Genomic DNA, 26,080 nt, shown 5'->3' with positions numbered 1-26,080 from the left:
GATGCGGTAGACAAACATTATGGGCAGAATGAGAGAATCAGAGGTTGTCCCAGGCTGGGCTGAGGTCGCCCGGCATGCTTGGAGTGGAGCCCCTTCTGGGGCTTCCATTCTGTGCATTCTTCAGATGATGGGAAAGCTGTCACCTCGTGTGCGTTAGGGAGCAGTGTTAGCTGAACTCGAGATTTTATGACTCCATGCGGGGAGTGCTGGGCAGGAAACAGAGCAAGGAGTGAACAGGCTGGAGCCCGTTAGCAAACCATGGCAATGGCTCAAATGCGAGGTGAGAAGAACCGGAAATGATACGAGAGGTGGAGGGAGGAACGTTGGATGCAAAGAACTGGCAGGAAGCAGTGCAGGTTGGATGTCACGGGGAGGAAGTGGACTGGATTTAGGGTGGCTGGTGATAGTGTATCCTTAACCCAGACACGAGGGCATGGACAAACACCTTTGAACATGATGACTTGGGGTTCTGGTGGGATTACCAATCGTCATTTGGAAACACATGTTTTGAGAGTGAGAGAGAAGTGAACTAGAGGCTTAATTTGCAGCTGTTCTCAAAGTGTGGTCCTTGGACCAGCATCATCAACGTCACCGAGAGACGTCCCAGAAATGCAAATTCTCAGGCCCTCCCTCAGACCCACCGATTTAAAATCTCTGAACATGGGGACCCGCCATCCGTGTTTTGAAAGGCTCTCCAGGTATTCCAACGGGTGCTGACATTTGAGAACCACTTAATTAGGAAATGAGCTTTAGGAGACGTTGTCATTTAAGGGTGGTCTGGGAACGGGGGGCCTGCAAAGGAGATGAGAGAAGTGGTCAGAGAAATGCGACAAGAATTAGGAAAGATTATGGTTACCAACACCGAGGGCAAAATCTTGTTACAGAGGGTGGAAGCGGGATGTTAGATGCTGCTCGTTCACCCACGTGACTTGAGGCAGGGCCATTTCTGACTCCTCCTGGCATCTCTCTCACCCTTAACAAAGCAGGTGATGGGTACCTGTGAAATAAATAAAGCACACGTTTTCCTTTCTGTGTGGTTTGGGTCCATTTAGGAAGGAGGGGTGGCAGCAGATGCCCTGGGTCAGTAAGGGACAAGGCTCCTGTGGACCCCTCTCTCCAGTGCCGTAGCCTCTGGTGACAGTGAAGTGCTCCATCCCTGTTCCCTCGGCTACAACACACACGCGGAGATGTGCACGGAATTGAACAGAACAGCCAGGGGGTGATCACGAAGCAAACACCTGCACAAGCACCATCCGGGCCAAGAGACAGGACGTCCCAGAGACTCGGATGCCCCGTGAGCCACGGATTCCTCTGGTCCCCAGAAAGGTAGGCACTGCCCTGACGTTTTAGGTCATCATGTCCACACCTGCCTTTATAGTTTTCCCATCTGAGTGTGCGTGAATCCCTGAGCATTACAGTTGCTTCCCCGGCTCTTTCAAACCTCAGCTAAGTGGAATCCTCTGGCACGTGTCCTTTCGTGTCTGCCTTCTTTTGCTCAGTGTTACACTCCCGAGATTCATCCATAGTGTTTCACATACCCGTAGTTTGTTCCTTTTTACTGCTGTATAGCATTCCTCCCGACAAATATACCACAATTCACCTGTCTCTTCTTCTGGAGTGTAGGTTTGTGTTGTTTCTCATTGGCAGCTGTTATGATTATGCTGGGGGAGACAGCCTTGTACAGGTCCCCTTGTGCACAGGTGTGTGCATTTCTGTTGGGTAAATACCTTCGAGAGGGAAAGTTAAGTCATAGGTCAGGCCAGGTATCTTCAACTTGGGTAGAAAATGCCAAACTTCTTGTGCTAATTCACATTCTCTTCTAGTTGCTTCCGTCCTTGAGAGCACTGATTATAAGCCGTCTGCTCGTTTTAGCGATTTCAGTGGGTGTGCTGCGTATCTCATTAATGTTTGAATTTGCCTTTTCTCAATGAACAGCAAGGTTGTGCCCAGTTTCAATGGTTGTTGGCCATTTGGCTATTCCTTTCCCGGCAGCACTTCTATGAGTCTTGCCTGTATTTCTGCTGAGGTTGTCTTTCTCTTGTTTGCCTGGAATTATTGATAACATTTTGCAGACAAGTCATTTATCCACTGTACATATTACAAGTATCTTTTCTCAGGCTGTGGTTTGCCTTTTCACACTCTGGAGAGTGTCTCGATTTCCATGTAGTTCTACCCACCCAGCATTTCCTTTATATTTAATACTTTTGGCTCCCTGTTTAGGAAATTTGAGAAGCCCTCCCCTGCACTGAGGCCATGAAGATCTTCTGTATTGTCCACCAGGATCTTCACTGGTTCACTTTCAAATTTAGATCTATGCTCGACCTGTAGTTGCGTTTTGTGTATAGAGTGAGGTAAGAGCCAAATATTGCTGTTTCACACACGAGCATCAGTGGTCCCAGATTTTCCCACTTTTCCATTGTGCTGCCTTTGGGTAAATTGGGTGTCTATATAAACTCACCATTGACAGCTCTCTCTTCTGTTCCATTGGAAGATTCTCTTTCTGGATGCCCCCACCATTGTTTCATCCCCACGTCTTCTATGTCGCTATCTGGTAGAACAAATCTTCCCACCTTGTTTTTCTTCCCTAGAATGTCTTGGAAATACTTGGTGCACATTTCAATATAAATTTTAGATTCCACAAATAAAAGCCACTGAGATTTCATTGACTCTGTTCAGTGTGGGGAGCATTAACATTTATGCAATATTGAGTTTGCCAGTTTAGGAACCTGGCATATCCCTGCCCTGTTACTGAAATCTACTTTGGTTTCTCTCAACAGTTTTACACAAAAAGGTTTCACACACATTTGGGGATGTACAACTAAGATATACAACTATGTTCTTCTATGTGGGATGCTGCCACAGCATGGCTTGATGAGCAGTGTGTAGGTCCACACCCAGGATCTGAACCAGCCAACCCTGGGCCACCAAAGCAGAGTGCATGACCTTAACCACTATGCAACCAGGCTGTTCCCCTCCATTTTGTTTGACGAACTTAGTATAATTTGAATCTTTTTAAACATGCTGATACTCGCTTTGTGAACTAACATATGGTCCATCCTGGAAATGCTCCATGTGCGTTTGAGAAGAACGTAGTCTGCTGTTGTTGGATAGTGTTCTTTGTATGTCTGTTAAGGATACTTGGTTTATAATGTTGTTCAAATCTATTATTTCCTTGCTGATCCTTAGTCTAATTGTTCTATTCATTACTGAAGATGGAGTATTGAAGTCTTTAAATATTATTGTTGAATTTACTTTTAGTCTTGAAGGACATTTTGGTAGGAATAGAATTCTAGTTGGCAATAATTTGCTCTGGCTTCTATTATTTTTTAGTCTGATAAGAAGCCAGGTGACCATCTTACTCCTGCAGCTGACCCTTTGAAGGGACTAGGTCTTTTTTCTCAGGCTGCTTTTAAGATTTTTCTTTTTATTTTGGTTTTAAATAATTTTACTATGATGTGTCTAAGTGTGGTATTCTTTGCTTCATCGTGCTTTGATTCTGTAGGGTTCACGAATCTGTAGATTGTTATCTTTCATTGGTTTGACATAATACTTGGCCATTATCTCTTCAAATTCTGATTCAGCCTAATTAACTCTCCTCTTTTTTAGAAACTCATACTATACATGTGTCGAATCTTTCAGTATATCTCATCTTTTACCTTCATTTCTGATTTTTCCATCCTTTTGTCTCTTCATGCTTCACTCTTAATATTTATGACTGACCTGTATTCTAGGTCACAAATTTTCTGTTTATTTATTTCTAATCTGCTGTTAAACTCACCTATTGAGTTCCTAACTTTAGTCAATGTACTTTTAAAAAAATGTTGCATATGATTCTTTTTATGATTTCCACATCTCTGCTGAAATTCTTAATCTCATCTTTTATCCTTTAAACAGAATAACACTAGTTATTTTAAAGTTTATGTCTGTTAACTCCAAAATCTGAAGCCTCTGCAGATATTTCTACTGTCTACTGTTTCTGTTGTTTTAATTTCTATTGCTTTAACTCCTCAATTTTTAATCTGTGTGTCTGGCACTGTCTATAAAAATTTTTATAGAAAAATAGCTTGAAGTTTAGGATGATGTGCCTTCCTGTTGAGCAGATATATTTATTTCTGCAAGATGTCCAGGGCACTAGCACTCAGATCTCACCTTCATATGATTTCAGTGATTTAAATGGTCAGAGGCTGAGCTGCATACCTACCCCGTGTTAAAACATACACCTATGGATACATCCTTGCTGGTCCCCAGTAACCAAGTACTGTCACCATTAGCTCCACAAGACGGGCAAAAACTCACTGCTTCAGCACTTGGCCTCTCAAGCTTCCTCTTCAAAATTGGCCTATGTCTCAAGGGAAAAGAGAGGCCCTCGTCCTGGAATCCCTGGTGCTCTGTTGATCTTGAGCTTTGTTTAGCAATTCTTCACTAAATCATTGACTCTCTTACACCTTCAGTCAGTCTTGTTTTCGTTGTTGTTCATTTTTTCCAACAGTCTCCAGCGGGAAGTTTAGCTTGACTTACCTAGTCCACCATCACTGGAGGCAGAATTTCTTCTCCTGGTCTGAGGTCCAAGGGCCATGCCACGCCACGGAGATGGAAACGTCTCGGCGGCGCCTTTTCAGGAGTTTGTGCTGGAAGGGTTTCAGGGTAGCCTGGGGACCCAGGCCCTGCTCTTTGCTGTATTCCTGGCCCTGTACCTGGGGACCGTCCTGGGGAACCTCACCATGATCGTGGTCATCACCCTGGATGCGCGTCTGCACTCCCCAATGTACTTCTTCCTCAAGAACCTCTCCTTCCTGGACCTGTGCTACTCATCGGTCATCGCCCCTAACGCCCTGGCCAACTTCTTCTCCTCGTCCAAGGTCATCACCTTTCAGGGCTGTGCCACCCAGCTCTTCTTCTTCTCCCTGCTGGTCACCACTGAAGGTTTCCTCCTGGGTGTCATGGCCTATGACCGCTTCATGGCCATCTGCAGCCCCCTGCGCTACCCCATCACCATGTGCCCCTCGGCTTGCTTCCGCCTGGTGCTGGGCACATACTGTGGAGGCTGCCTCAACTCCATTGTACAGACCAGCTTCACCTTCAGCCTCCCGTTCTGCAGCTCCAACCACATCGACCACTTCTTTTGTGATGTGCCCCCCCTGCTCCGACTGGCCTGCACCAACACAGCCATCAACAAGCTGGTCATGTTTGGCCTCTGTGGACTCATCATCGTGGGCACCACACTCTTGGTCCTTGTCTCCTACGGCTACATCACAGTGACCATCCTGAGGATGCGCTCTGGAGCTGGGAAAAACAAGGTCTTCTCCACCTGTGGCGGTGTCCCTCTTTTATGGGACTGGCTTTGTCATGTCCGCCCAGCCGGGAGCTGTCGAGTCCATGGAGCAGGGCAAGGTGGTCTCTGTCTTCTACAGCCTGGTCATCCCGATGCTCAACCCCCTCATCTACAGTCTGCGGAACAAGGACGTGAAGGAGGCCCTGGGGAGACTGAGCCAGAAACACACAGCCACGTGAAGAAGGAAGGCCAGAGAGACAGTGTCCTAAAAACTAAGCAAAGGAAGAGCCTTTTGGTTGTAGGTAGAAGTCAACAAATTTATTTCTTCCTTCCTTCACTCAATCAACACTTACTTAAAACACACTATATACCAGGCAGTTGCCTAGTGCTTGAGAAAGATGCATATGACAATGTTCTTGTCCTCTGAGAACTATCTACCTAATGGAGAAAAAAATAATAAAATGTATTGTGTTGTTTATGATATATGAAGTAAATATATGATGATAATAGCCCAAAGTATGGAAGGGGTACAAAGAAGTCTATTGTCTTAAGTTTCTTACACTATATGTGAAGTAGTATAATATAATTTGACAGTCATCCGTGATGCATTAAAGATATATGTTGTAAACTCTAGTACAATCACCAAAAGCTAAAACAAAGTAATATAGTTAAATGATCCAGTAAGGGACATAAAAGATATTTTTTAGAAATTGTCAATTAACAACAACAAATAAGACAAGAAAGGGGGAAAAAATCAGATGGAACACATAGCAGTAAACTAATAGCAAGATGGTAGATTTAAACATAATCATATTGACAATTACAAGAAGTGCATAAATGTGAACACTGTAGTTAAAAGGCAGAGCTTGTCAGATTGGATAAACAAAGCAATATCTAATATATGCCATTAAAAATCTACTTTAGGGGCTGGCCTGGTGGCATAGTGGTTAAGTTCGCGTGCTCCACTTCAGTGGCCCGGGGTTCATGGTTTCAGATCCCAGGTGCAGACCTACACACCGCTCACCAGCCGTGCTGTGGTGGTGTCCCACGCACAAAATAGAGGAGGACTGGCACAGATGTTAGCTCAGCAACAACCTTCCTCATCAAAAAAAAATCTACTTTAAATATAAAGACACAGGTAGGTTAAAAGTAAAAGGATGGAACAAGTATGCTGTTCAAAAAATAGTCAAAACAAACTTGGAGAGGCTATAAAAGTACCAAATTGTAGAACGAAGAATATTACCAAAGATAAAGAGAGACGTGATAATTCCTCAAGAGGACATAAAAACCTGAAATATGCATTCACCTAATAAAAGAATGTCATAATATATGAATACAGATGGAACTGGAAGGAAAAATAAGCAAATCGACCATTATCGTTGGAGATAGCCATGAACCATCTCAGAATTCAGCAGAACAAACACACTGTAAATCAGCAAAGAATAGAAAACTTAGCAACACAATAGACCAACTTGACATTTACAGAACACTCCACTCACAACAGTAGAATACAAAGTCTGTTTATTTATTTGTTTGTTTGTTTTTTAATTTTTTTGCTGAGGAAGATTTGCCCTGAGCTAACATCCGCTGCCAATCTTCCTCTTTTTGTACGTGGGTCGCTGCCAAAGCATAGCCATTGATAGACAAGTGGTGTAGGTCTACACCGGGGAACCGAACCCCAGCTGATGAAGCAGAGCACACTGAACTTAACCACTAGGCCCCTGGGGCTGGCCCTACAAATTCTTTTTAAAGTACACCTGAAACATTCACCAAGATAGGCTATCTTCTGGGCCATGAAAATGTTTCAGTAAAATTAAAAAGATTGAAATCATACAAAGGAAGATCTCAGATATAAACAGTGTTACACTAGAAGCCAATAATAGAAAAATATCTGAAAAATCCCAAATATTCAGAAATTAAAACACATCCTTGTAAGAAGACATAATCAAAGGAAATTCAAGAAATGTCAAATGAGCAACCAAGGAGCTATGCCAGGAAGACAGAATAGCAGGTGTGAAGACCCTGAAGGCAGTGTGGCCGGGGAGTCTGAGCAACCCTAAAGAGGCCAGTGTGCCCATGGCGGAGCGAGCAAGGGGGAGCCGTGGAGAATAGGGTCGGCAGGTTGGGGCTGAGCGGGGTCTCCAAGGCGTGGTGAGAGCTGTGCTCCCCAAAACGGAGTGAGATGTTAACCCTTACGATGGTGTTGAGCAGGGAAAGGACATTGCTTGCCTTCAGGTGAACAGGTTTATCCGGTGTATTACTGACACCAGTTGCGGTGCTATTGCAGGAGTCTGACCAAAAGATAATGCTTGAACGGGGCTTCCACGGTATGGCCGGCGACATTAGCTAACGCTCGCGCTACTCTCTCTAACGGGGAAACCACGGACTACAAGAGACTCAACTGTATCTGCCTCTTTTTCCAACAGACTCACGTTCAAATAAAAGGAACCAGAACTTTAGCAACACAGCTGGAACAATCTGCAGCGGTGAACAATCTGCAGCGGCGGGAGAAGAGATTTAATTTAGATGATTTTCTGTGGTGGGTGGTTGTTCGCTGGTCTCAAGGTGATGGAAGCTGCACATTTTTTCAAAGGGACTGAGAAGCCGCTGGAGGTGTGGTTCTCCAGGCACCAACCCGACACAAACCAAGGATCTGGGGATCTCCGCACCATCCCGAGATCCGAGTGGGACATACTTTTGAAGGGCATGCAATGTTCAATCATAAGTGTGACAAAAACGAACAAGCAGGAAGCTTATGTGCTCAGTGTCAGCAGGATGTGTGTTTCCAAGAGACGTTTCATTTTGAAGACACGTGGTACCACCCTCGTGCTGGAAGCACTGGTCCCCTGTTGAAACTTGCGGGGATTACAGTGGGGTTGACTCCATTCAAAGCTCCTTTTATTCTTGTAAGAATTTCATGGAGCCTTCTCACCAAGCATGCCCACACCGGAATTTCCAGGAAGAAGTAGAGTTTCTTAATGCAATTTTCCCAAATGAAGCAGCATATTGTATGGGACGTATGAATTCTGCCTGTCGGTACTTGTATACTTTGGATTTCCCAGAGAGTCGGGTGATCAGTCAGCCAGCTCGAACCCTGAAAATCCTGATGAGCGAGCTTGACCCAGCAGCTCTGGACCAGTTCTACGTGAAAGATGGCATTACTGCAAAGGATGTCACTCGTGAGAGTGGAATTTGTGATGGGATACCAGGTTCTGTCATTGATGCCACAATGTCCAATCCTTGTGGGTATTCAATGAATGGAATGAAATCAGATGAAACTTATTGGACTATTTGCATCACTACAGAACCAGAATTTTCTTATGTTAGCTTTGAAACAAACTTAAGTCAGACCTCCTACGATGACCTGATCAGGAAAGCTGTGGAAGTCTTCAAGCCAGGAAAATTTGTGACCACCCTGTTTGTAAATCAGAGTTCTAAATGTCCCATGGTGCTTTCTTCACCCCAGAAGATTGAAGGTTTTAAACGTCTTGACTGCCAGAGTGCTATATTCAATAATTACTATTTTGTTTTTACCAGTTTTGCTAAGAAGCAGCAACAACAGCAGAGTTGAGGAAAAATGAAGAAAAAATGCAAAAAGAGAACATACATAGAGGAAAGTGGTGGCTACTTTTTAGGTACTGATGCCGGGGCCACGCTTTCCATAACCACCACCTTGTTGTTGCAGAAAGTGCTACATGTAATGACAGCACAATCATTTTGAATTGCATTTATCGTTATATCAAGGAGTTAGATATCTTGCATGAATGCTGTCTCCCGTGTTTAGGTATCCTATGCCACTCTTGCTGTGAAATTGAAGTGCATGTGGAAAAGACCTTTTACTATATCAAAGTTTACAACACTTGTGAAAGCAATTCAGTTTGGTTTACGCACAGTGTAATATTTCTCCAGGTATCATCCAAAATTCCCCACAGACAAGGCTTCCATCCTCATCAGGTGTTGGCCTCAGCCTAACCATGCAGGATTGTTCCATTAGATGGCTGCCAGGATTTTACATCCAGTCTCCTCCACTTTCAGGAATCTATTCTCTACTAATGTTATTGAAACCAATTTCTATTTCATACAGATGTTTTTTGCAACAGCAATTAAAGTTTTTCTTCCACGAGTCAAGTGCTCTTAAGAAAATGATTGTAGTTCTCCATTTTGCGTATGACTGTTTTAACATTATTGCTTCCTGCATTTGTATGCCTTTAATTGATTTCATTCCTCATCATGGTGTCTCCCCTCCCAACCCCCACCTCCAATAAAGCAATACTTTGTTAAAAAAATAATGCTTGAACTGAGTGATAGCAAAAGGAGATAAAGTCTGAGGATAGTTTTAAGATAAGGTTTTGTTGACAGAACAGATGTGGGGTATGGACAAAAGAGAGGAGTCAAAGGTGACCCCAAGGATATTGGCCGGAACATCCAGAAGGATAGGATTGTTGTTAAATGGGATGGGAAGAGTAGGGTTTGGGGGAAGTTATTGGCGCTAGTAGGGAAAATTATGAGTTCAGTTTGGACATGCTAATTTTGTACATCCAAGAGGACACTGAATAGCCAGTCGGGAGCATACGAGTCTGGGGATGAGGGCAGAGGTCCACTCTGAAGGCATAAATTTCAGTAGTGGGAGTGCTGACTAAGTTGATAAATTTCAGTAGTGGGAGTGCTGACTAAGTTGATAAGGTTATGAGGTTAGATGATATCACTCAGATAGTGACAGCAGAGAGGAAAAACCAGATGACTGAGTCCTGGCACTGCCACAATTAGAAGTCAGAAAGAGGAGGAACCAAACAGGAATCTGAGAGGGAGCAGCCAATGAGTTAAGTTAAACAGCTCAATCAGCCACAGGAATGTGGTCTTGAAGGGCTCAAATCCCACTAAAAGCTACTTGGATCCTTAGAGAAATGTACATGTTGGAACAGCATGCCACACCAGAAGCAAAATATTATCAAAAACTAGTAGGTCATGTCAAAAGGATTTGGACCAACTTGAAGAGATGCCCACTGGCTAAAAATGGGATGAGTGGACAGGATTAAGGATAATAATTGCAATAGACAGAAAACATCAAGTGAGTTGAATCTATGATCACAATAATGCAAAAAACTTAGTCATCATCGGAGGATGCTAACGAATCAATTCACTGTTTTCAAAATGCTACCTAAAGAGGAAGGACCAAGCAAGCTGCTTCTCCTAGACACACAGGAGAAGCGCTGGTCCCTTTATCCCCGAGGAAGCAGATAGTAGAGGAGGAAGTTCATCCTCCTGGAGGCGCTGCAGCTGAGGAGGACGTACTCCAGCCGAAGGAGGAATTATAGAATCAGCATCTGTCCGTCTACAGCCCATAGTGACAACGCAAATAGGCAATGATCACAGCGACCGATAACATCACACCAAGAGAGAACTAAAGGCCGCCCGTGAGGTAGTCGTGCATTGGCAATAATAATAGCAACATCACTGTAAATCTAACCAAGCTTCTAGATCCAACTACCAACTTACAGGAAACACATCTGACAGAGGAAAATGGTGAATGGCACACTGAGATGTGATCAGCAAACTTGAACTGTGGGAAATTCTATGGGACAAAGATCCAGTTTCCTTAAGACAGACATTGCACCAAGACACACACACACACACTCGCACAGAGGAGAGAGAGACAGACATAAAAAGAGAAAGAGACAGAGAAAGGAAGGGAAAGGAAGAGAGAGATACAGAGACAGAAAGAGAGAAGAGACAGAGATTGACAGAGACAGAGAGAGAGATGGAAGGAGAGACAGAGAAATACAGAGACAGAGACACAGACAGAGAGAGAAAGAAGGAGAGACAGAAGGATGGAGAGAGAGACAGAGAGAGAGGAGAGTCAGCCCATATTAAAAGGAGCGTAAGAGGCATATTAATCACTCACAGTGTGAATCTTTTTTTGATACCGATTAAAACAAACTATTTTAAAACATTTATTACATTTATGAGATAATTGGAAATTTGAGCACTGATTGATATTTGATGATATTAAAGAACTATATTTCTTTAGGGATTGTGGGTATTTTTTGAGGGAAACATCGTTCTTTTCTTTTAGAGATGAATGCTGAAATATTTATAAATGAAATCCTATCTGTCTAATATTTACTTCAAAAAACAACGGGAGCTATGGGAGGAGGGACTGAATTGAAGATACAAGGTTGGCCAAGAGTTGGCTGCCATTAAAGCTGAGTGAAGGGTGCTTGGGGTTTATTATACTATGTGCTTTACCTTTGTATATGTTTAAATTTTCCATCATCATCGTCGTCGTCGTCGTGCTCAATCAGGAGATGTCTCAGACTTGGTTGTTCTGCATTTTCCCCCCAAAACACAATTGCCGATGTGAATCCTTCTTCAATGTAGTAAAACTCTCTTCTTTCCTACTTCTGAAAACATTTTCTCTTCATTGTTGGCTTTTCTATTTCAGTTTGTTAATTTTATGCTGAATTTTACCTATCTGTCCTCCATACCTACTAATGTCGCTTTAATAAATTCCTTTTTCTTTTTCTCTGTACTCATCCTAATGGCCTCAAGACTTTCCTCCGCACCAGGAATTTCTTTTTTCAGTAATATCCTTTCTGCCCCATGACGTCTTCATTTTTTAAAAGTAATTCTCTAATACTTATTTTGGCTGTAAAATTCTTAGTTCTATGAATTTCCTTTACATTTCATCCTCTTGTTTTATCAGTGATTTCAGCTCCTGTCTTAGGAAAACTAATGGTCTATTTTTGTGTTTCTGCAGCTCTACATGTTTAGTGAATTTATCTGTATTTTACATGGTATTCATTCTGTTGGTATAGATGACCAGCTGCTGTCTTTTAAAATTCCTTTTCATTTTGCTCATTGATGTCACAGGCAGCTTATCTAGACCTCACGTGTGAGCTGATACATACACACATTCCATCCTCTGATGGAAACAGCAAACCAGGAGCCTGCAGATTGAACCTGAGCTGAAGGTTTATCTTCCTTGGTCCACACAGTGTTAAAAACAATCTTCAGTTGGTTTCCAACATTAAAAAAATAATGTGAGAGTTCATATAAAATCTAGACTTCCATTTTGTTTGGAAAATCAGAAGATCTAGCAACACAGGGCCTGTGTTCCCACCAGCAGTGGTGGGCTGGAGTGAGCGGTGGTTACAGCCCTTATATGACCTCAGCCAGCCCCACCTCCCTAGTGCCCTTCCAACTCAGAAGCCCTGTGTCAACTGGCACTTATCACAGTTGCTCTGAAGCGTTTCACTGAAAGTGTCATGTTTGTTTAACCCATGTTACAAGAAAAATGAGACACCCCCCCCATACTTGTATTCATGGAAGTGAAAACTATTCTGACATGTTTACTCTGCAAAGAAAGACTATCTACGAGGAAAGAAAAGAGCTTAGAAGCCATTATGTCACAGACTGTGGTAGAACCATATGAAAAGCTGCGTGATGAAAGACTTAATGAACAAAAGACAGAAATAAAATCTTAACAAAGTTTTATTATTAATATGAATAAAATAATGAGGCTCCCAAAAAATACAATTCAAAATTTTCCCACAAAGTTCCATTAATAAGAAACAGAGAGGACTAAGACATATGATGGTATCTATTTAGCCTCACTCAAAATTTTTTTTCTTTTGCTGAGGAAGATTTGCCCTGAGCTAACGTCCACTGCCAATCTTCCTCTTTTTGTATGTGAGCTGCTGCCACAGCATGGCCACTGACAGACAAATGCTGTAGGTCTGTGCCCAGGAACTGAACCTGGGCCACCAAAGTGGAGCGCACTGAACTTAACCACTCAGCCAATGGGGATGGCCCCACTCAGAATTTTAAAATGCAAATCAAAATAAGACACGACTTTTCATCCACCAGATTGAAAAATCCTAAGTTTTGTTACATCCGTTGTCAGTGAGAGTGTGGAAGATAGAGGTGGTTTTATATACTTTTGAAAAAGGGGTTAATTGGGGGGTAAAAAATTATTGACGAGATTTTGGCAATATTTGTGAAAACATTAAAAGTTCTTACATTCTGAATAATAAATGCATCTTAAGCATTTACTTGATTGATACATTCATCAAATCACACCAAAAATGTAGACTCCACTATATTCACCACAGTGTTGTGGTGAATATTATAATAATAATAATATAATAACAAACCAACATAAGTGCCCTTCAATCAGGTCCAACAATTTGAACTTGGGTGTATCCTTCCAAGTGAATACTTCACGTCACAAACATGATGCATTACAGCAGTGAAACAACTCTGGACTCTGTACAATACTGTAACAGTGGGTACTTGGTGTTATGCCTTTGTCAAAACCCAAGAAAGTACAACCTAATGTAAGGTTGTAATGTAAACCCAAGAGTGAACCTAATGTAAACCACGGACTTTAGTCAATAATGTGTCAGTATTGGCACATCAACTGTAACAAATGCGCCATGCCAGTGCAAGATGTTAATAACAGAGAAAACTGTGTAGGAGGGGGAGGGGCATGTGGAAACTATTTTATGCTGAATTTTCCTACAAACCTAATAATAAACCTGACTGTTGCTCTAAACAGTATAGTATATTAATTTTTTTTAAACTCACCATGATGTGGAGATGACATGCTGGTGAGACAGTGTAATTTGTTTATTCAATTCAACAAATATTTGTCGAGATGGACTTGGTGCCAGGTACCACTCTCATGGGGATAGAGCAGCGTGAAAACACAGAATAAAACCTGCCCTCACAGGAGTTGCATGTTGGTGGAGGGGACAGAGAATAAACCAACAGACACACAGAATGGGGATCTCTCAAGTGGGGAAAAGTACTAAGAGAGAAAATGAAGTACATACCAAGGAAAGGAAGAAGCATAGAAGAAAGCAGAGTGTGACCTCTTGCTTCAATGAAAACGGTTCTGCATTCACATATTCACACCTCAAAACACGCTGATTTAGAAATAACTTTTCCTTTCATTTTCTGAGAGGGTGCACTGGAAACCCCAAGCAGTGACTTCTTTTGGGGATATCATATGGGGGTTGGTGGGAGGAGAGTTAGAGAGGAGGTATGATGACAAAAATACCAACACTAGTAATAATTAATAGCAATAATAATAAAGTGAGCCAGAGAGGATGTGTAACTTGCCCACAGTCACACAGAACTTGTGGGCCTGATATTTCAACCCTGGAAGGTGGTGTACAAGACCTTCGCTTTTCACTTTATGCTTTTAGTACTATTGAAATTTGTGGCTTTATTCGTTTGTTATTTTATTATTTTAAAATTAATAGATGATATTCTGAGTTATTACCTTTCTCATCATTATAATTTTCTGTATTAAGAAACTATAATTAGATTTTTTTTTTTGAGGAAGACTAGCCCTGAGCTAATATCCACCACCAATCCTCCTCTTTTTGCTGAGGGAGATTGGCCCTGAGCTAACATCTGTGCTCACCTTCCTCTGTTTTGTATGTGAGATGCCTGCCACAGCATGGCTTGATGAGCGGCACATAGGTCTGCGCCTGGGATCCAAACCAGCAATCCCTGGGCCACCGAAGCAGAGCAGGTGAACTTAACTGCTGCGCTACTGAGCTGGCCCCAGAAGTTATAATTAGAAGTAAAAGAAATTATGGAGAGGTCAAAATATTCAATAAACTTTGACTTTATGCTTGGGAAAAAAATTAACACCAACTTGACAACACAAACAAATATAAATTCTGGATGTAGTAACAATCTGATTGTTAAAAAAAAAAAGTAAAAACTCCAAGAGTATGAGAAAAGCCATGTGGGAAGGGTTTGGGTTCTGTTAATTTGATGTGTGGTCAAGAGGGTAGTCAGCCCTGAAGAAACCCTTGTGTCTCCAAGGAGAGGCCGGGGGGACATCAGGGGTGTGCCTGGGGAAAGTTATATGACAGCCCTGGAGACAAAGTCAAAGCCCAGCAGCAAATTGGAAAAGCTGTGTGCAACATATACAAGATACACAGGGTCTGCAATATGTAAAGAGCTCACAAAAGTCAATGAGAAAAATGCTCAGCAATGCAATAGAAAAATTAGACATTATCATAAAAGAGAAAGTAGAGACTGAGAGAGCAAAGATTAAGTGCTGTGTGGAAAGTTTTCTTGCCCAGCAGGGAAGCAGGCCCAGCATTGGCTCTAGAATCTAGTCCAGGATGAGTCTGGGTAGGACTTTTAAAGCCAAAAAATAAAATGAATGTGATCAGCTTTGCCCCACATTGGGAAAGCAAGTGTGCAAGGTTACTGACCCCATTGACAGGGTGCTATCAGGCCGGTGCTCCTAGGCCTGAGGCTGTGGTCTGCAGGGAAGGGGGCACCTTATGGGGTCAGGGTTCAGCCTCCCCTGCCTGTCTAATTGGGGTCACAGTGCCCAGGCAGGATTGCATCACTGTTGGAAAGCCTGTGTGCTTGTAAAGAAGCAAATTACAGAATTAGAAACACAAATGGCCAACAAATATGCAAAAGTATATTCAGCCACACTAACAAATAAATTTAGGCTCACTAAAATGCAAATGCTAGTATTAGTGTATTGGTAAGGGTTCTCCAGAGAAACAGAACCAACAGAATGTGCATATACATATACAGAAAGAGTTTCGTTATAAGGAACTGCCTCACGTGATTATGGAGGCCAACAGGTCCCCAGATCTGCAGTTGGCAAGCTGGAGACCCAGAAGAGCGGATGATGTAAGTTTTAGTCCACAGACTGGCAGGCTCAAGACTCAGGAAGAGTCCAAAGGCAGGAAAAAGCTGACTGCCAGCTGGAAGGCAGCCAGGCAGGGGGAATTCCCTCTTATTTGGGGGAGAGTCAACATTCAAACCTTCAACTGATTGGATGAGGCCCACCCACATTAGGGAGGGCAATCTGGTTCACTCAGTCTGTTAATTTAAATGGTAAACTCATCCAAAAACACAGAAACACTCAGAATAATGTTTGACCAAATATCTGGACACCCCATGGCCAGTCAAGTTGACATAAAATTAACCATCACACCACGTTAGATGCATAAACATTAAGAAGATTGATGATGCTAAGTACTGGTGAGGGGAGATATATGTGCCAACGGCAGAGGAAGAAATTACACCAATTATTGGGAGTGAAACGGAATTGGCATAGAAATCCATTGCTAGCCCACAGGAATATTACCATGAAGACATAATGAGCGTTCTTTGCAATACTGCTTATGATAGGAAAAAAATAACGTCAAGGCTCATTAATATGATGGGTAAATAAATAATAATATACCCATAAGGCAGAAAAGCTGACTTAGATGTTCATGGTACGGAGTTAAGAGAAAAGATCAAATTGCAGAATGAATGTTGTCATGCAATTTTTGGAAAAGGTAAAACCAATAAGACAAAACCCACGGGCACGCGCCCACGTCCGCGGGGAGTCAGCCTCATTGGGACGAGGGCTAAGCTTTCCGAGGGTTAAAAGGAATAAGTTTCTCTTTTCACTTTGTCACTTCTTTAGTGCTTGGGTCTCTCCAAGCAGATGTTCATTTGTTCATTTTTTTAAAAACAGAGAATTCTAAATACATTCGTTGGCAATAAATACAACGTAAAAAGGAGTTCAGAGATGATCTTGGTTAACTGGCTGATACATTACAAGGAGAGTGACTTCCCCAAGGTCAGGGACCTTTGGGAGGCAGAACCCGGAGTAGAAGAGAGGGACCCAGTTCCCCAAGGCGGGAATTTCCCACTAGATCAATTTTCCTCAACCAAACGGCGGGGATGTGGTGGGAGAGGGTGGCCTAGGGGGTGGTTAGGACCCAGGAGTTCGCACCTGCTGCCCCTGAGGGACAGTCCACTGAGGCCCGTGGGCTCTGCTCTTACATTCCGTGCTTGTCTCTTCCGGGGCCCTGAGGGATTCTGGGCTTTCGTCCCTGGCCCCACAGGTGACAGGGGATCGGAGAAAACAGTGGTGACAGGGGATCCAGGAGAACTGAGATTCCCAGCACACTGCAGAGGTTGAGACACAAACGCAAACAACTCACCTAATTGGCCGTTCGAGGCCCGAGTCCCAGCTGTGCCAGGTGAAGAGATCTTCCCCAGCTGTGACCCCAAAATGCAGACACCTTGACATGCCGTCTGGCTGACGGGACAAGATGTGGAGCGGCAGGTGGTCCCCTCCCCTGCTTGGACCAAGATCCCAGGGCATCCTGCAGTCAGGACCTGGAACACCAGGCCAGACCCTCACTGGGACCCCAGGTGCCCCTCTGTGCCCTCCCCACTGTCACTCACTGCCCAGGAAGCTGGAGGTGAATGGGGAGGGCAGACCTGGGGCAGGAGCTGGGGCAACCCTGGGAGGGCAGGGGCTTGGGTGAGTCGTGCCCCTTGTGATGCCACAGGAGCAGTGCAGCCATGCGCTCAGCAGGGCCTAGGTCAATAAGCATCGCGCTGTGAGTCTCGGGGTCCTGAGCAACGCCATCCCCACCTCCCCACTGCCCTGGCCCGGGTCAGTCAGGACAGTGCCTCAGAAACTTCCACGTGAGCAGAGACAATCGAGGGTCTTGTACAAATGCGGGTGTTCATTCAGTGGGCCTGAGATTCTGCATTTCTGACAAGCTCCTGCTGATGCTGATGCTGATGCTGCGGGCCCTGGGCCACACGTGAGCAACGAGAGTTTAGGTTGAAGGGATGCAGAACATAGTCACTACAGATGGAGGGTTGCAGACAACCCTGGGTCTTCTGCTTCACCTGGGAAGATATTCCTCAGGCTTAAGTCAAAGGCAGGTTTCCTGATCAGCCACCGTAGCACCCCCCCCGCCCAGGTCCTCCCAGCAAGCCAGAGGCATGTGCGAGTTTGTTTTTCGAAAACCAAATGGTGAGTTTGGCCTCACAGATGAAAATGCCAATTTCTCCTTAGGTGCTTGCCCAGGCATCCTTGTGATGACCCAAGACCCCTGAGGGGAACAGATTGTCCTGGGAAACAGCCACAGAAACATGAAGATGGGAACCCCATGGGGCACAGGCGCAAAGTCAACTGACTTACGAGTGGTGAGTGGAAGATGGTCACTCTGGTCAGAGTGGCCCCCAGTGTGTGTGAGCACAGCATGAGGGTGAGCGGCGAGGAGGGTGGCGTGACCATCACAGATGAGTGTGTGCACGCATGAATGTGTGTATGTGCAGGACAGGGCGGGGCACGTATGTGCAGGGGTGGGTGGCAGGAGCAGCAGCTCAGCCAGGGTGTCACTGGGGCTACTGTTGAAAGTCTGCGGGGCAGACCCCACTTCGCTCTCAGCACCCAACTCCAACCCTGATTTCGAGGGGCCCCCGCCTGGGCATCGCAGCTCCAACTGTCCTGCTCTGCTGTCATGCAAGGGTTGGAGTCTAGTGTCCCAGGACAGTAAAGCTGGACAGCTCTCCCGTTCAGCCACATCCTCTTTTGCTGGAATGTCTGGGCTGTCACAGACCACTTTCCAAGACAACTCCAGGCTGAGAGGGAATGTGGGGGTGATTCCTTCTCTATGGGCACCACTGATCGACCAGCCTCTGCTTGCACACCTCCACTGCTGGTGAGCTCACTCCCTCCAAAGGCAGCTGGTTCCATGATGCCACAGATCTGACCTCTAGAAAGTGTGGAGTCTGCTCTGAGACCGGGTTCCACTTCCTCACTAATCCTCCTCCCTTCCCTGGATGCACCAGTGGCCCTGTGCCCACCTTCCTTCCCCACTCCTCCCTCTGTAGGGTGGCCCCCCACCATTCCACTGGCCTTCACACACCACTGGTTACCAATGTCCCTCCTGAGCATGGTGCTCAGCCCTGCTGATGGCAGGAAGTGAGGTCTGGACCATGACAGGCACAGGTGGCAGCACCCAACCAGGAAGACCCAGAGACTGAAGCAGATGTGACCATGCTGAGAGCTCTCACTACTCAAAACAATCAACCTCAAAGGGGCAGGGGCAGGGGCAGGGGCCGGGAGCAAGAACAAAGGCATGTCCATCTCCTGAATGTCACAGCCTCTGTCCTGCTGCTTCTCAGACCATGCAGCTGGGCTGTCCCTTCTGATGATTTGTCCAACATCTTACATTGGCAGGAAGCCCGCTGAGGTCCTCAAGGTGGCAGAGACCTCTGCTAACAGACTGCCACCGTGCTCCAGACTTAGACATTGATGCTGAGGTGGGGCTCAGGGTCTGCAGGGGAGACAGACAGACAGCAGCCACATTATCCTGGTGAGTGCTGGTCCCTGCGCTCCTCCAGCCTGGCCTGGAGATGGAAAGACCACCCAGCTCAAGCTCTGGTGGACGGGAGATGCTCAATAAACATTTATGAAATTAAAGAATTCATAAATTAAGGCATAGAAAGTGCAGGATTAGGGACTTGAGCAAGATGTGGAAATGGCACATCTCAGGAGCATCCTGTGGGGAGGGAGAGCATTTCTTTCAGAAGGAGGGACAGGGGGCTGCAAGGCCACTCTTACACAGTGGGCATTCAGCTCTGCCAGCCTCCTTGCACACCCCTTCCCCCCACCCCACGCCATAGCAACAGCTCAGAGTCTATTACAGAGTGAGTGCTCCACGCATATTTACGAATTAGAGAATCAGAGGAAATGTCTCCTTTTCAGGCCAGTCCAAGCTCAGGACCACTGGTGGCCTCTTGGTCAGTGGGCAGCGAGTGACCAAAGGGTCCCTGTGCTGCATGGGAGGTGTGACGCTGTGACCTTGAGCTGCTCCCCCTGTCTCCGGCCCCGTCTCTGCCCTGTGTCATCCGGCTCAGAATGCCACCCCACAGAGATGGAAATGTCTCGGCGGCACCTTTGCAGGAGTTTGTGCTGGAAGGGTTTCAGGGTAGCCTGGGGACCCAGGCCCTGCTCTTTGCTGTGTTCCTGGCCCTGTACCTGGGGACCGTCCTGGGGAACCTCACCATGATCGTGGTCATCACCCAGGATGCGCGTCTGCACTCCCCAATGTACTTCTTCCTCAAGAACCTCTCCTTCCTGGACCTGTGCTACTCATCGGTCATCGCCCCTAACGCCCTGGCCAACTTCTTCTCCTCGTCCAAGGTCATCACCTTTGAAGGCTGTGCCACCCAGTTCTTCTTCTTCTCCCTGCTGTGCACCACCGAGGGCTTCCTCCTGGCTGTGATGGCCTATGACCGCTTCATGGCCATCTGCAGCCCCCTGCGCTACCCCATCACCATGTGCCCCTTGGCTTGCTTCCGCCTGGTGCTGGGCAACTTCTGTGCAGGCTGCCTCAACTCCATCGTGCAGACCGGCTTCACCTTCAGCCTCCCGTTCTGCAGCTCCAACCACATTGACCACTTCTTCTGCGACGTGCTCCCTCTGCTCCGGCTTGCCTGCGCCAGCACAGCCATCAACAAGCTGGTCATGTTTGGCCTCTGTGGACTCATCGTCGTGGGCACCACACTAGTGGTCCTTGTCTCCTACGGCTACATCACAGTGACCATCCTGAGGATGCAATCAGGAGCTGGGAGACACAAGGTCTTCTCCACCTGTGGCTCCCACATGATGGCCGTGTCCCTCTTTTATGGGACTGTCTTTGTCATGTCCGCCCAGCCGGGAGCTGTCGAGTCCATGGAGCAGGGCAAGGTGGTCTCTGTCTTCTACAGCCTGGTCATCCCGATGCTCAACCCCCTCATCTACAGTCTGCGGAACAAGGACGTGAAGGAGGCCCTGGGGAGGCTGAGGCAGAAACACACAGCCACGTGAAGGAGGAAGGCCAGAGAGACAGAGGGTTCTGGGAGGCAGGACAAGAGGGCTCAGAAGAAGACACTGGGTGTGCATTTAGGAATTCATATCTCACTCTTCCATTCATTCTTTCATCCATCCTTTCATTCAACCCTTCTTGGAGCATATCAGGGACTCAGCATTGCAAGTGTGAGATGCAAAAATAAATAAGGCATGTTCTTTGCCACCGGACAACTAATGGTCCAGATGGAGCAAGACCCTAATCTTGAAGTTTAGGTAATACAATGGGCAGAGCAATGAGCAGAGTGTTTGGAACAGGAAATGGGACGCAAGTCCAACATCTGCCAATGAAGGTACATGGACGAGACAGACTCTGTGGCCTTCCCCTTTCACTGTATCACCTCATCTAATGTAAATGTGTGCTCAGCACTCTCTCCTGGAGCACTTAGAAGTGGAGATTTAGGGTGCTCAGCCTTGCCCCTTTCCTGGTGACAGCCTTGTGTCATCATAGCTGATTAGGGTGAGTCAGCATGACAGTGCTTCCCCTCAAGTCAACAGCCAAGCTGTTCGTCTACTTATTTCTTCTGTTCTCTGGTGCTCACCACCTCTGCATGCAGCAGAGGGCACCTGCTCTCCTGCTTCCGATGCTCCTGTCCCAGGGTTCTCCCCTTAGCCACCAGCTGGGAGCCCCAGATAAAACAACAAGAATGCCTGATATCCAAAGTTCATCTGACCCTTTACCACTCAGTCTGTCAGGTGACAATGTCCTGACTCTCTGTGACCAGAGCAAATGGTGCCTTGTTGGCACAGACATCTCTGAATAAGGATGAAGTTCCTGGTGGCTGCAGCAGACAGCAGGGGGATGGGAAGAGAAGGTGTACTCTCCTGGGGGAGAGCAAAGCTCCCGGGCCCTCTGTCCCACACTCCCTGAGAGCCCGGACCCTCAGGCTTGAGTTGCCCACTCACAGCTCCATCCTCATGCTCAGTGGACCCAGCCCACAGCCTGGACTCAGAGCTTGTTGGCCTCCTTAATATGTCTCCCTTTACTAGTGCATAATAAACACTTTAAAATTCAAGACCCTATTGTTCAGTAGTCCCCCTTGATCTGTAGTTTCACTTTCAAAGGTTTCAGTTGCGGGTGGTCAACCATGGCCTGAAAATATTAAATGGCAAATTCCAGAAATAAACAATTCACAAGTTTTAAATTGCGTGCTGTTTGAGTCGTGTGATGAGCTCTCTCGTGGTCCTGCTCTGTGCCCCTCCCCTGGGATGTGCCTCCTCGTCTTGTCCAGCGGATCCACGCTGCATACACCACCCGCCTGTCAGTCACTTACTAATGGTCTCCATATCAAGACCGTCGAGGTATCGCAGTGCCTGTGTTCAAGTCACCCTTATTTTACTTAGTAATGAGCCTACAGCACGAGAGTAGGCATGCTGGCAATTCGCATACGCCAAAGAGAAGCTGGAAAGTGCTTCCCTTAAGTGAGAAGGTGAAAGTTCTCAGCTTAATAAGGAAAGAAAAGAAATCCTACACTGACGTTGCTAAGATCTATGGTAACTTTTACTACAGTATATTGGTAAAATTGTTTTATTGTTAGTTACTGTTCATCTCTTACAATGCCTAATTTATAAATTAAATTTTATCTTATATATGTATGTACACGAAAATCATGGCAGATATGATTCCGTACTAGCCACGATTTCAGACATCCACTGGGGGCCTTGGAACACATCCCCTACACATAAGGAGGGACTCCTCCAGTTTTGTTTGTTTCTTTTTGTTGTTGCTGGTTTTTTTTTGAGGAAGATTAGCCCTGAGCTAACTACTGCCAATCCTCCTCTTTTTGCTGAGGAAGACTGGCCCTGAGCTAACATCCGTGCCCATCTTCCTCTGCTTTATATGTGGGACGCCTACCACAGCACGGCTGGCCAAGCAGTGCCATGTCCACACCTGGGATCCGACGGGGGAACCCCGGCCTGCCAAAGGGGAACGTGCGCACTTAACCCCTGCGCCACCCGGCTGGCCCCAAGGGACTCCTCCAGTTTCGATTCTGATTCTCTACTAACTTTTTAAGAACTTTAAAATTTTTTAAATGTGGTAAAAAATAGCATTTTCTGTTGTAACTAATTTTAAACATATAGTTCAGGAATGCTAAGTTTCTTCACGTTGCTGTGTAACAGATCTTACAACTTTTCCGTCTTGCAAAACTGGAGCTCCCTGCTCCTCAAACCACAGCTCTGTTTCCCCCTGCCCTCCAGCCACTGGCGACCACCATTCTACTTTCTGTCTCTAGGCGTTTGACGACTTTAGACACCTCAGAGAAGTAAAATCAGACACTATTTGTCTTTTGTGGCTGGCTTATTTTACTTAGCACACTGTTCTCAAATATATCCATGTTGGAGTATGCGACAAGATTTCCATCTTTTTAAGGCTGAATAATATCCCATCATATGTATATAACATGTTTTCTTTATTCACTCATCCATCGATGAACACTTGGGTTGCTTCCGTCTTTTGCTCCCGCAAAGAATGCTGCTATGAACATGGGTGAGCGAACATCTCTCTGAGACCCTGCTTTCAATATTTTTGGATATCTAGTGGAGTTACTGGATCATATGGTAATCACCTCTCAATTTTGGAAGGAACTTCCATAGTATTTTCCATAATGGCCTACCATTTACATTCCCACCAACAGTGCAAAGTGTTCCGATTTCCCCACGTTAGTTAATATTTGCTATTTATTCATTTCTTTTGCATGAGCCATTCTGGTGGTTTAGGGTATTATCTCATTGTGGTTTTGATTGGCATTTCCCCAATGATTAGCGATGTTGAGCATCTTCTCCTTTGTTTGTAGATCATCTTTAGAGAAATATCTATTCAAGCAGTATGCCTTTTTTTTCATTGGGTTATTGGTTTTTTAATTGTAGGAATTCTTTACAAATTCTGGATGGTACCCTCTTATCAGACAGAAAATTGGCAATCATTTTCTCCCATCTCATAGGTCGCTTTTCCACTCTGCTGATTAAGACCTTTAATGTACAGATTCTTTATTTCAACATAGCCCCATTTGTCCATTTTTACTTTGTTTCCTGTGCTTTTGGTGTCATAGCCAAGGAATCATTGCCAAATCCAACGTCATGAAGCTTTTCTCCTATGTTTTCTTCTAAGAGTTTAAAAGATTAAGGCCTTGCATTGAGGTTTGTAATCTATTTTGAGTTAATTTTTGTACATGATGCAAGATAAGGGTCCAACTTCATTCTTTTGCACGTGAACAGCCAGGTTTCCCAGTACCATTTGTTAAAGGGCCTGTCTCTCCTCCAGTGAGTCGTCTTGGAACATTTGTCAAAGATCATTTCACCATATCCATAAGGCTTCATTTCTGGCCTCTCAATTGTATTCCATGGGTCTATTAGTCTGTTTTTATGCCATTACCATACTGTTTTGATTACTGTAGCTTTGTAATATGTTTTGAAATCAGAAATGTGAGACCTCCCAATTTGTTCTTCTTTCTCAAGGTTGTTTTTGCTGTTTGGGGACCTGTAGATTCCATGTGAATTTTAGGATGCACGCTTCTATTTCTGCAAATAATAACATTGGGATTTTGATAGGGATTGCATTCAGTCTTACATCACTTTGGGTAGTATTGACATCTTCCAGCCTGTGAACATGGGATGTCTTTCCCTTTATATAGATTATCTTTAACAATATTCAGCAATGTTTTGTAATTTTCAGTGTACAAGTCTTTCATCTCATTGGTTAATTTAGGTCCTAAATATTTTCTACTTTTTGATTCTATTGTAAAAGGAATAACTTTCTTAATTTCCTTTTGTGTTGCTCATTGTTAGTTTTCAGAAGTGCAACCACTTTGAATGTGTTTATTTTGTATTCCGACATTTTGATAAATTTGTTAGTTCTACCAAGTTTTTCATGGAATCTGTAGAGTTCTCTCGATGTAAAATCATGTCATCTGCAAACAGAAATAATTGTACTTCTTCTTTTCCAATTTGGATGCCTTTTGTTTCTTTTTCTTGCCTGATTGCTCTGGCTAGGACTTCCAGCACTACGGTGAATAGAGGTGATGAGAGCGAGCATTCTTGTCTGTTCCTGATCCTAGAGGAAAAGCTGTCAGTGTTTATCCATTGAACATGATGGTGGCTGTGGGCTGTTCATATATGGCCTTTATTATGTTGAAGTAGTTTCTTTCTATTCCTGCTTTTGAGAATTGTTTTTTTTGTAAGATTTTCTAATTTTTCCTTCTTCTCCCCAATTGCCCCCAATACACAGCTGTATATTTTAGTTGTGGGTCCTTCTAGTTGTGGCATGTGGGACGCAACCTCAGCATGGCATAATGAGTGGTGCTAAGTCCACACCCACGATCCAATCTGGCAAAACCCTGCGCTGCCAAAGCAGAGCACATGAACCTAACCACTTGGCCACTGGGCCATTCCAGAGAATTTTTATATGAAAAGGTATTGAGTTTTTCCAATTTTTTTTGCATTCATTGAGAAGATCATGGGTTTTTTTCCCATTGTCTTAATGTAATGTATTATACTGATTAATTTTCAGAAACAATACAATCTTTTAACAGTATTTACTTACATACTATCAGTAATACTCTCGTCTCTCTCTCTCACATATATACAAATTTTGTAAATATAAAACATTTCTTGTCATTTAAAGAGTTTCTCTGTAGGAAAGAAGATAATTGGCTTGATGTAACAACTTGACCCAAATTTCACACAATAAAAAATTCCTGTTAACTTTCAGATACAATTTACCTCCACCCCTCCTGGCCTACCAGAAGCAGGGCCTTGCCATCTCCTGTTGGCCACTCATGAACATTGACTGACAGGCCTCCCTGCCTCCACTTTGCCTCTTTCCAGCCCATCTTCAACACCATCACCAAAGAGATCTGTTTAAAATAATAATTTAAGTACATGGCCAGGGCGTTGCCTGTAGTGAGATGGTGTCAGCAGGAATAGGTTTGCCCTGAGCGGCTCAGATCTGACAAACAATGTATCTCTCGTGGAGGAGGGGGTCAGTGGTCTGGAGCAAATGCAGTGGTTCCATTCAGGGGTAAAACTTCCCTTGGGCTCCTGCTCCATCCCACCAAGGGCATGGATGACCCAGAGCTCCAGTCAAAGTGTCCACCTTATAGTCACAGGATGGA

General features: G+C 44.8%; 2 protein-coding genes and 1 pseudogene across 2 annotated transcripts; all 3 read left to right on the top strand.

Moving 5' to 3' along the window:
• The first annotated feature begins 4,574 nt into the window (after nucleotides 1-4,574).
• On the top strand, nucleotides 4,575-5,511 carry LOC106832173 (olfactory receptor 9S13-like; annotated as a pseudogene).
• Nucleotides 5,512-7,840: 2,329 nt separating this feature from the next.
• On the top strand, nucleotides 7,841-8,843 carry LOC106832226 (S-adenosylmethionine decarboxylase proenzyme-like). The gene is made up of 2 exons (XM_014842902.2): nucleotides 7,841-7,947; nucleotides 8,306-8,843. The coding sequence occupies exons 1-2, from the start codon at nucleotides 7,841-7,843 to the stop codon at nucleotides 8,841-8,843; spliced, it is 645 nt and encodes a 214-aa protein (XP_014698388.2).
• An 11,136-nt stretch (nucleotides 8,844-19,979) lies between these two features.
• Nucleotides 19,980-20,930, top strand: LOC106832174 (olfactory receptor 9S13-like). Its single transcript, XM_014842770.3, has one exon. It carries the CDS (start codon nucleotides 19,980-19,982, stop codon nucleotides 20,928-20,930), a length of 951 nt encoding a protein of 316 aa, XP_014698256.3.
• The last annotated feature ends 5,150 nt before the right edge of the window (nucleotides 20,931-26,080 follow it).

The sequence above is a fragment of the Equus asinus genome, chromosome 19, assembly GCF_041296235.1.
Source record: "Equus asinus isolate D_3611 breed Donkey chromosome 19, EquAss-T2T_v2, whole genome shotgun sequence".
NCBI lineage: Eukaryota > Metazoa > Chordata > Mammalia > Perissodactyla > Equidae > Equus > Equus asinus.
This window is presented reverse-complemented; position numbering and strand designations above follow the sequence as displayed.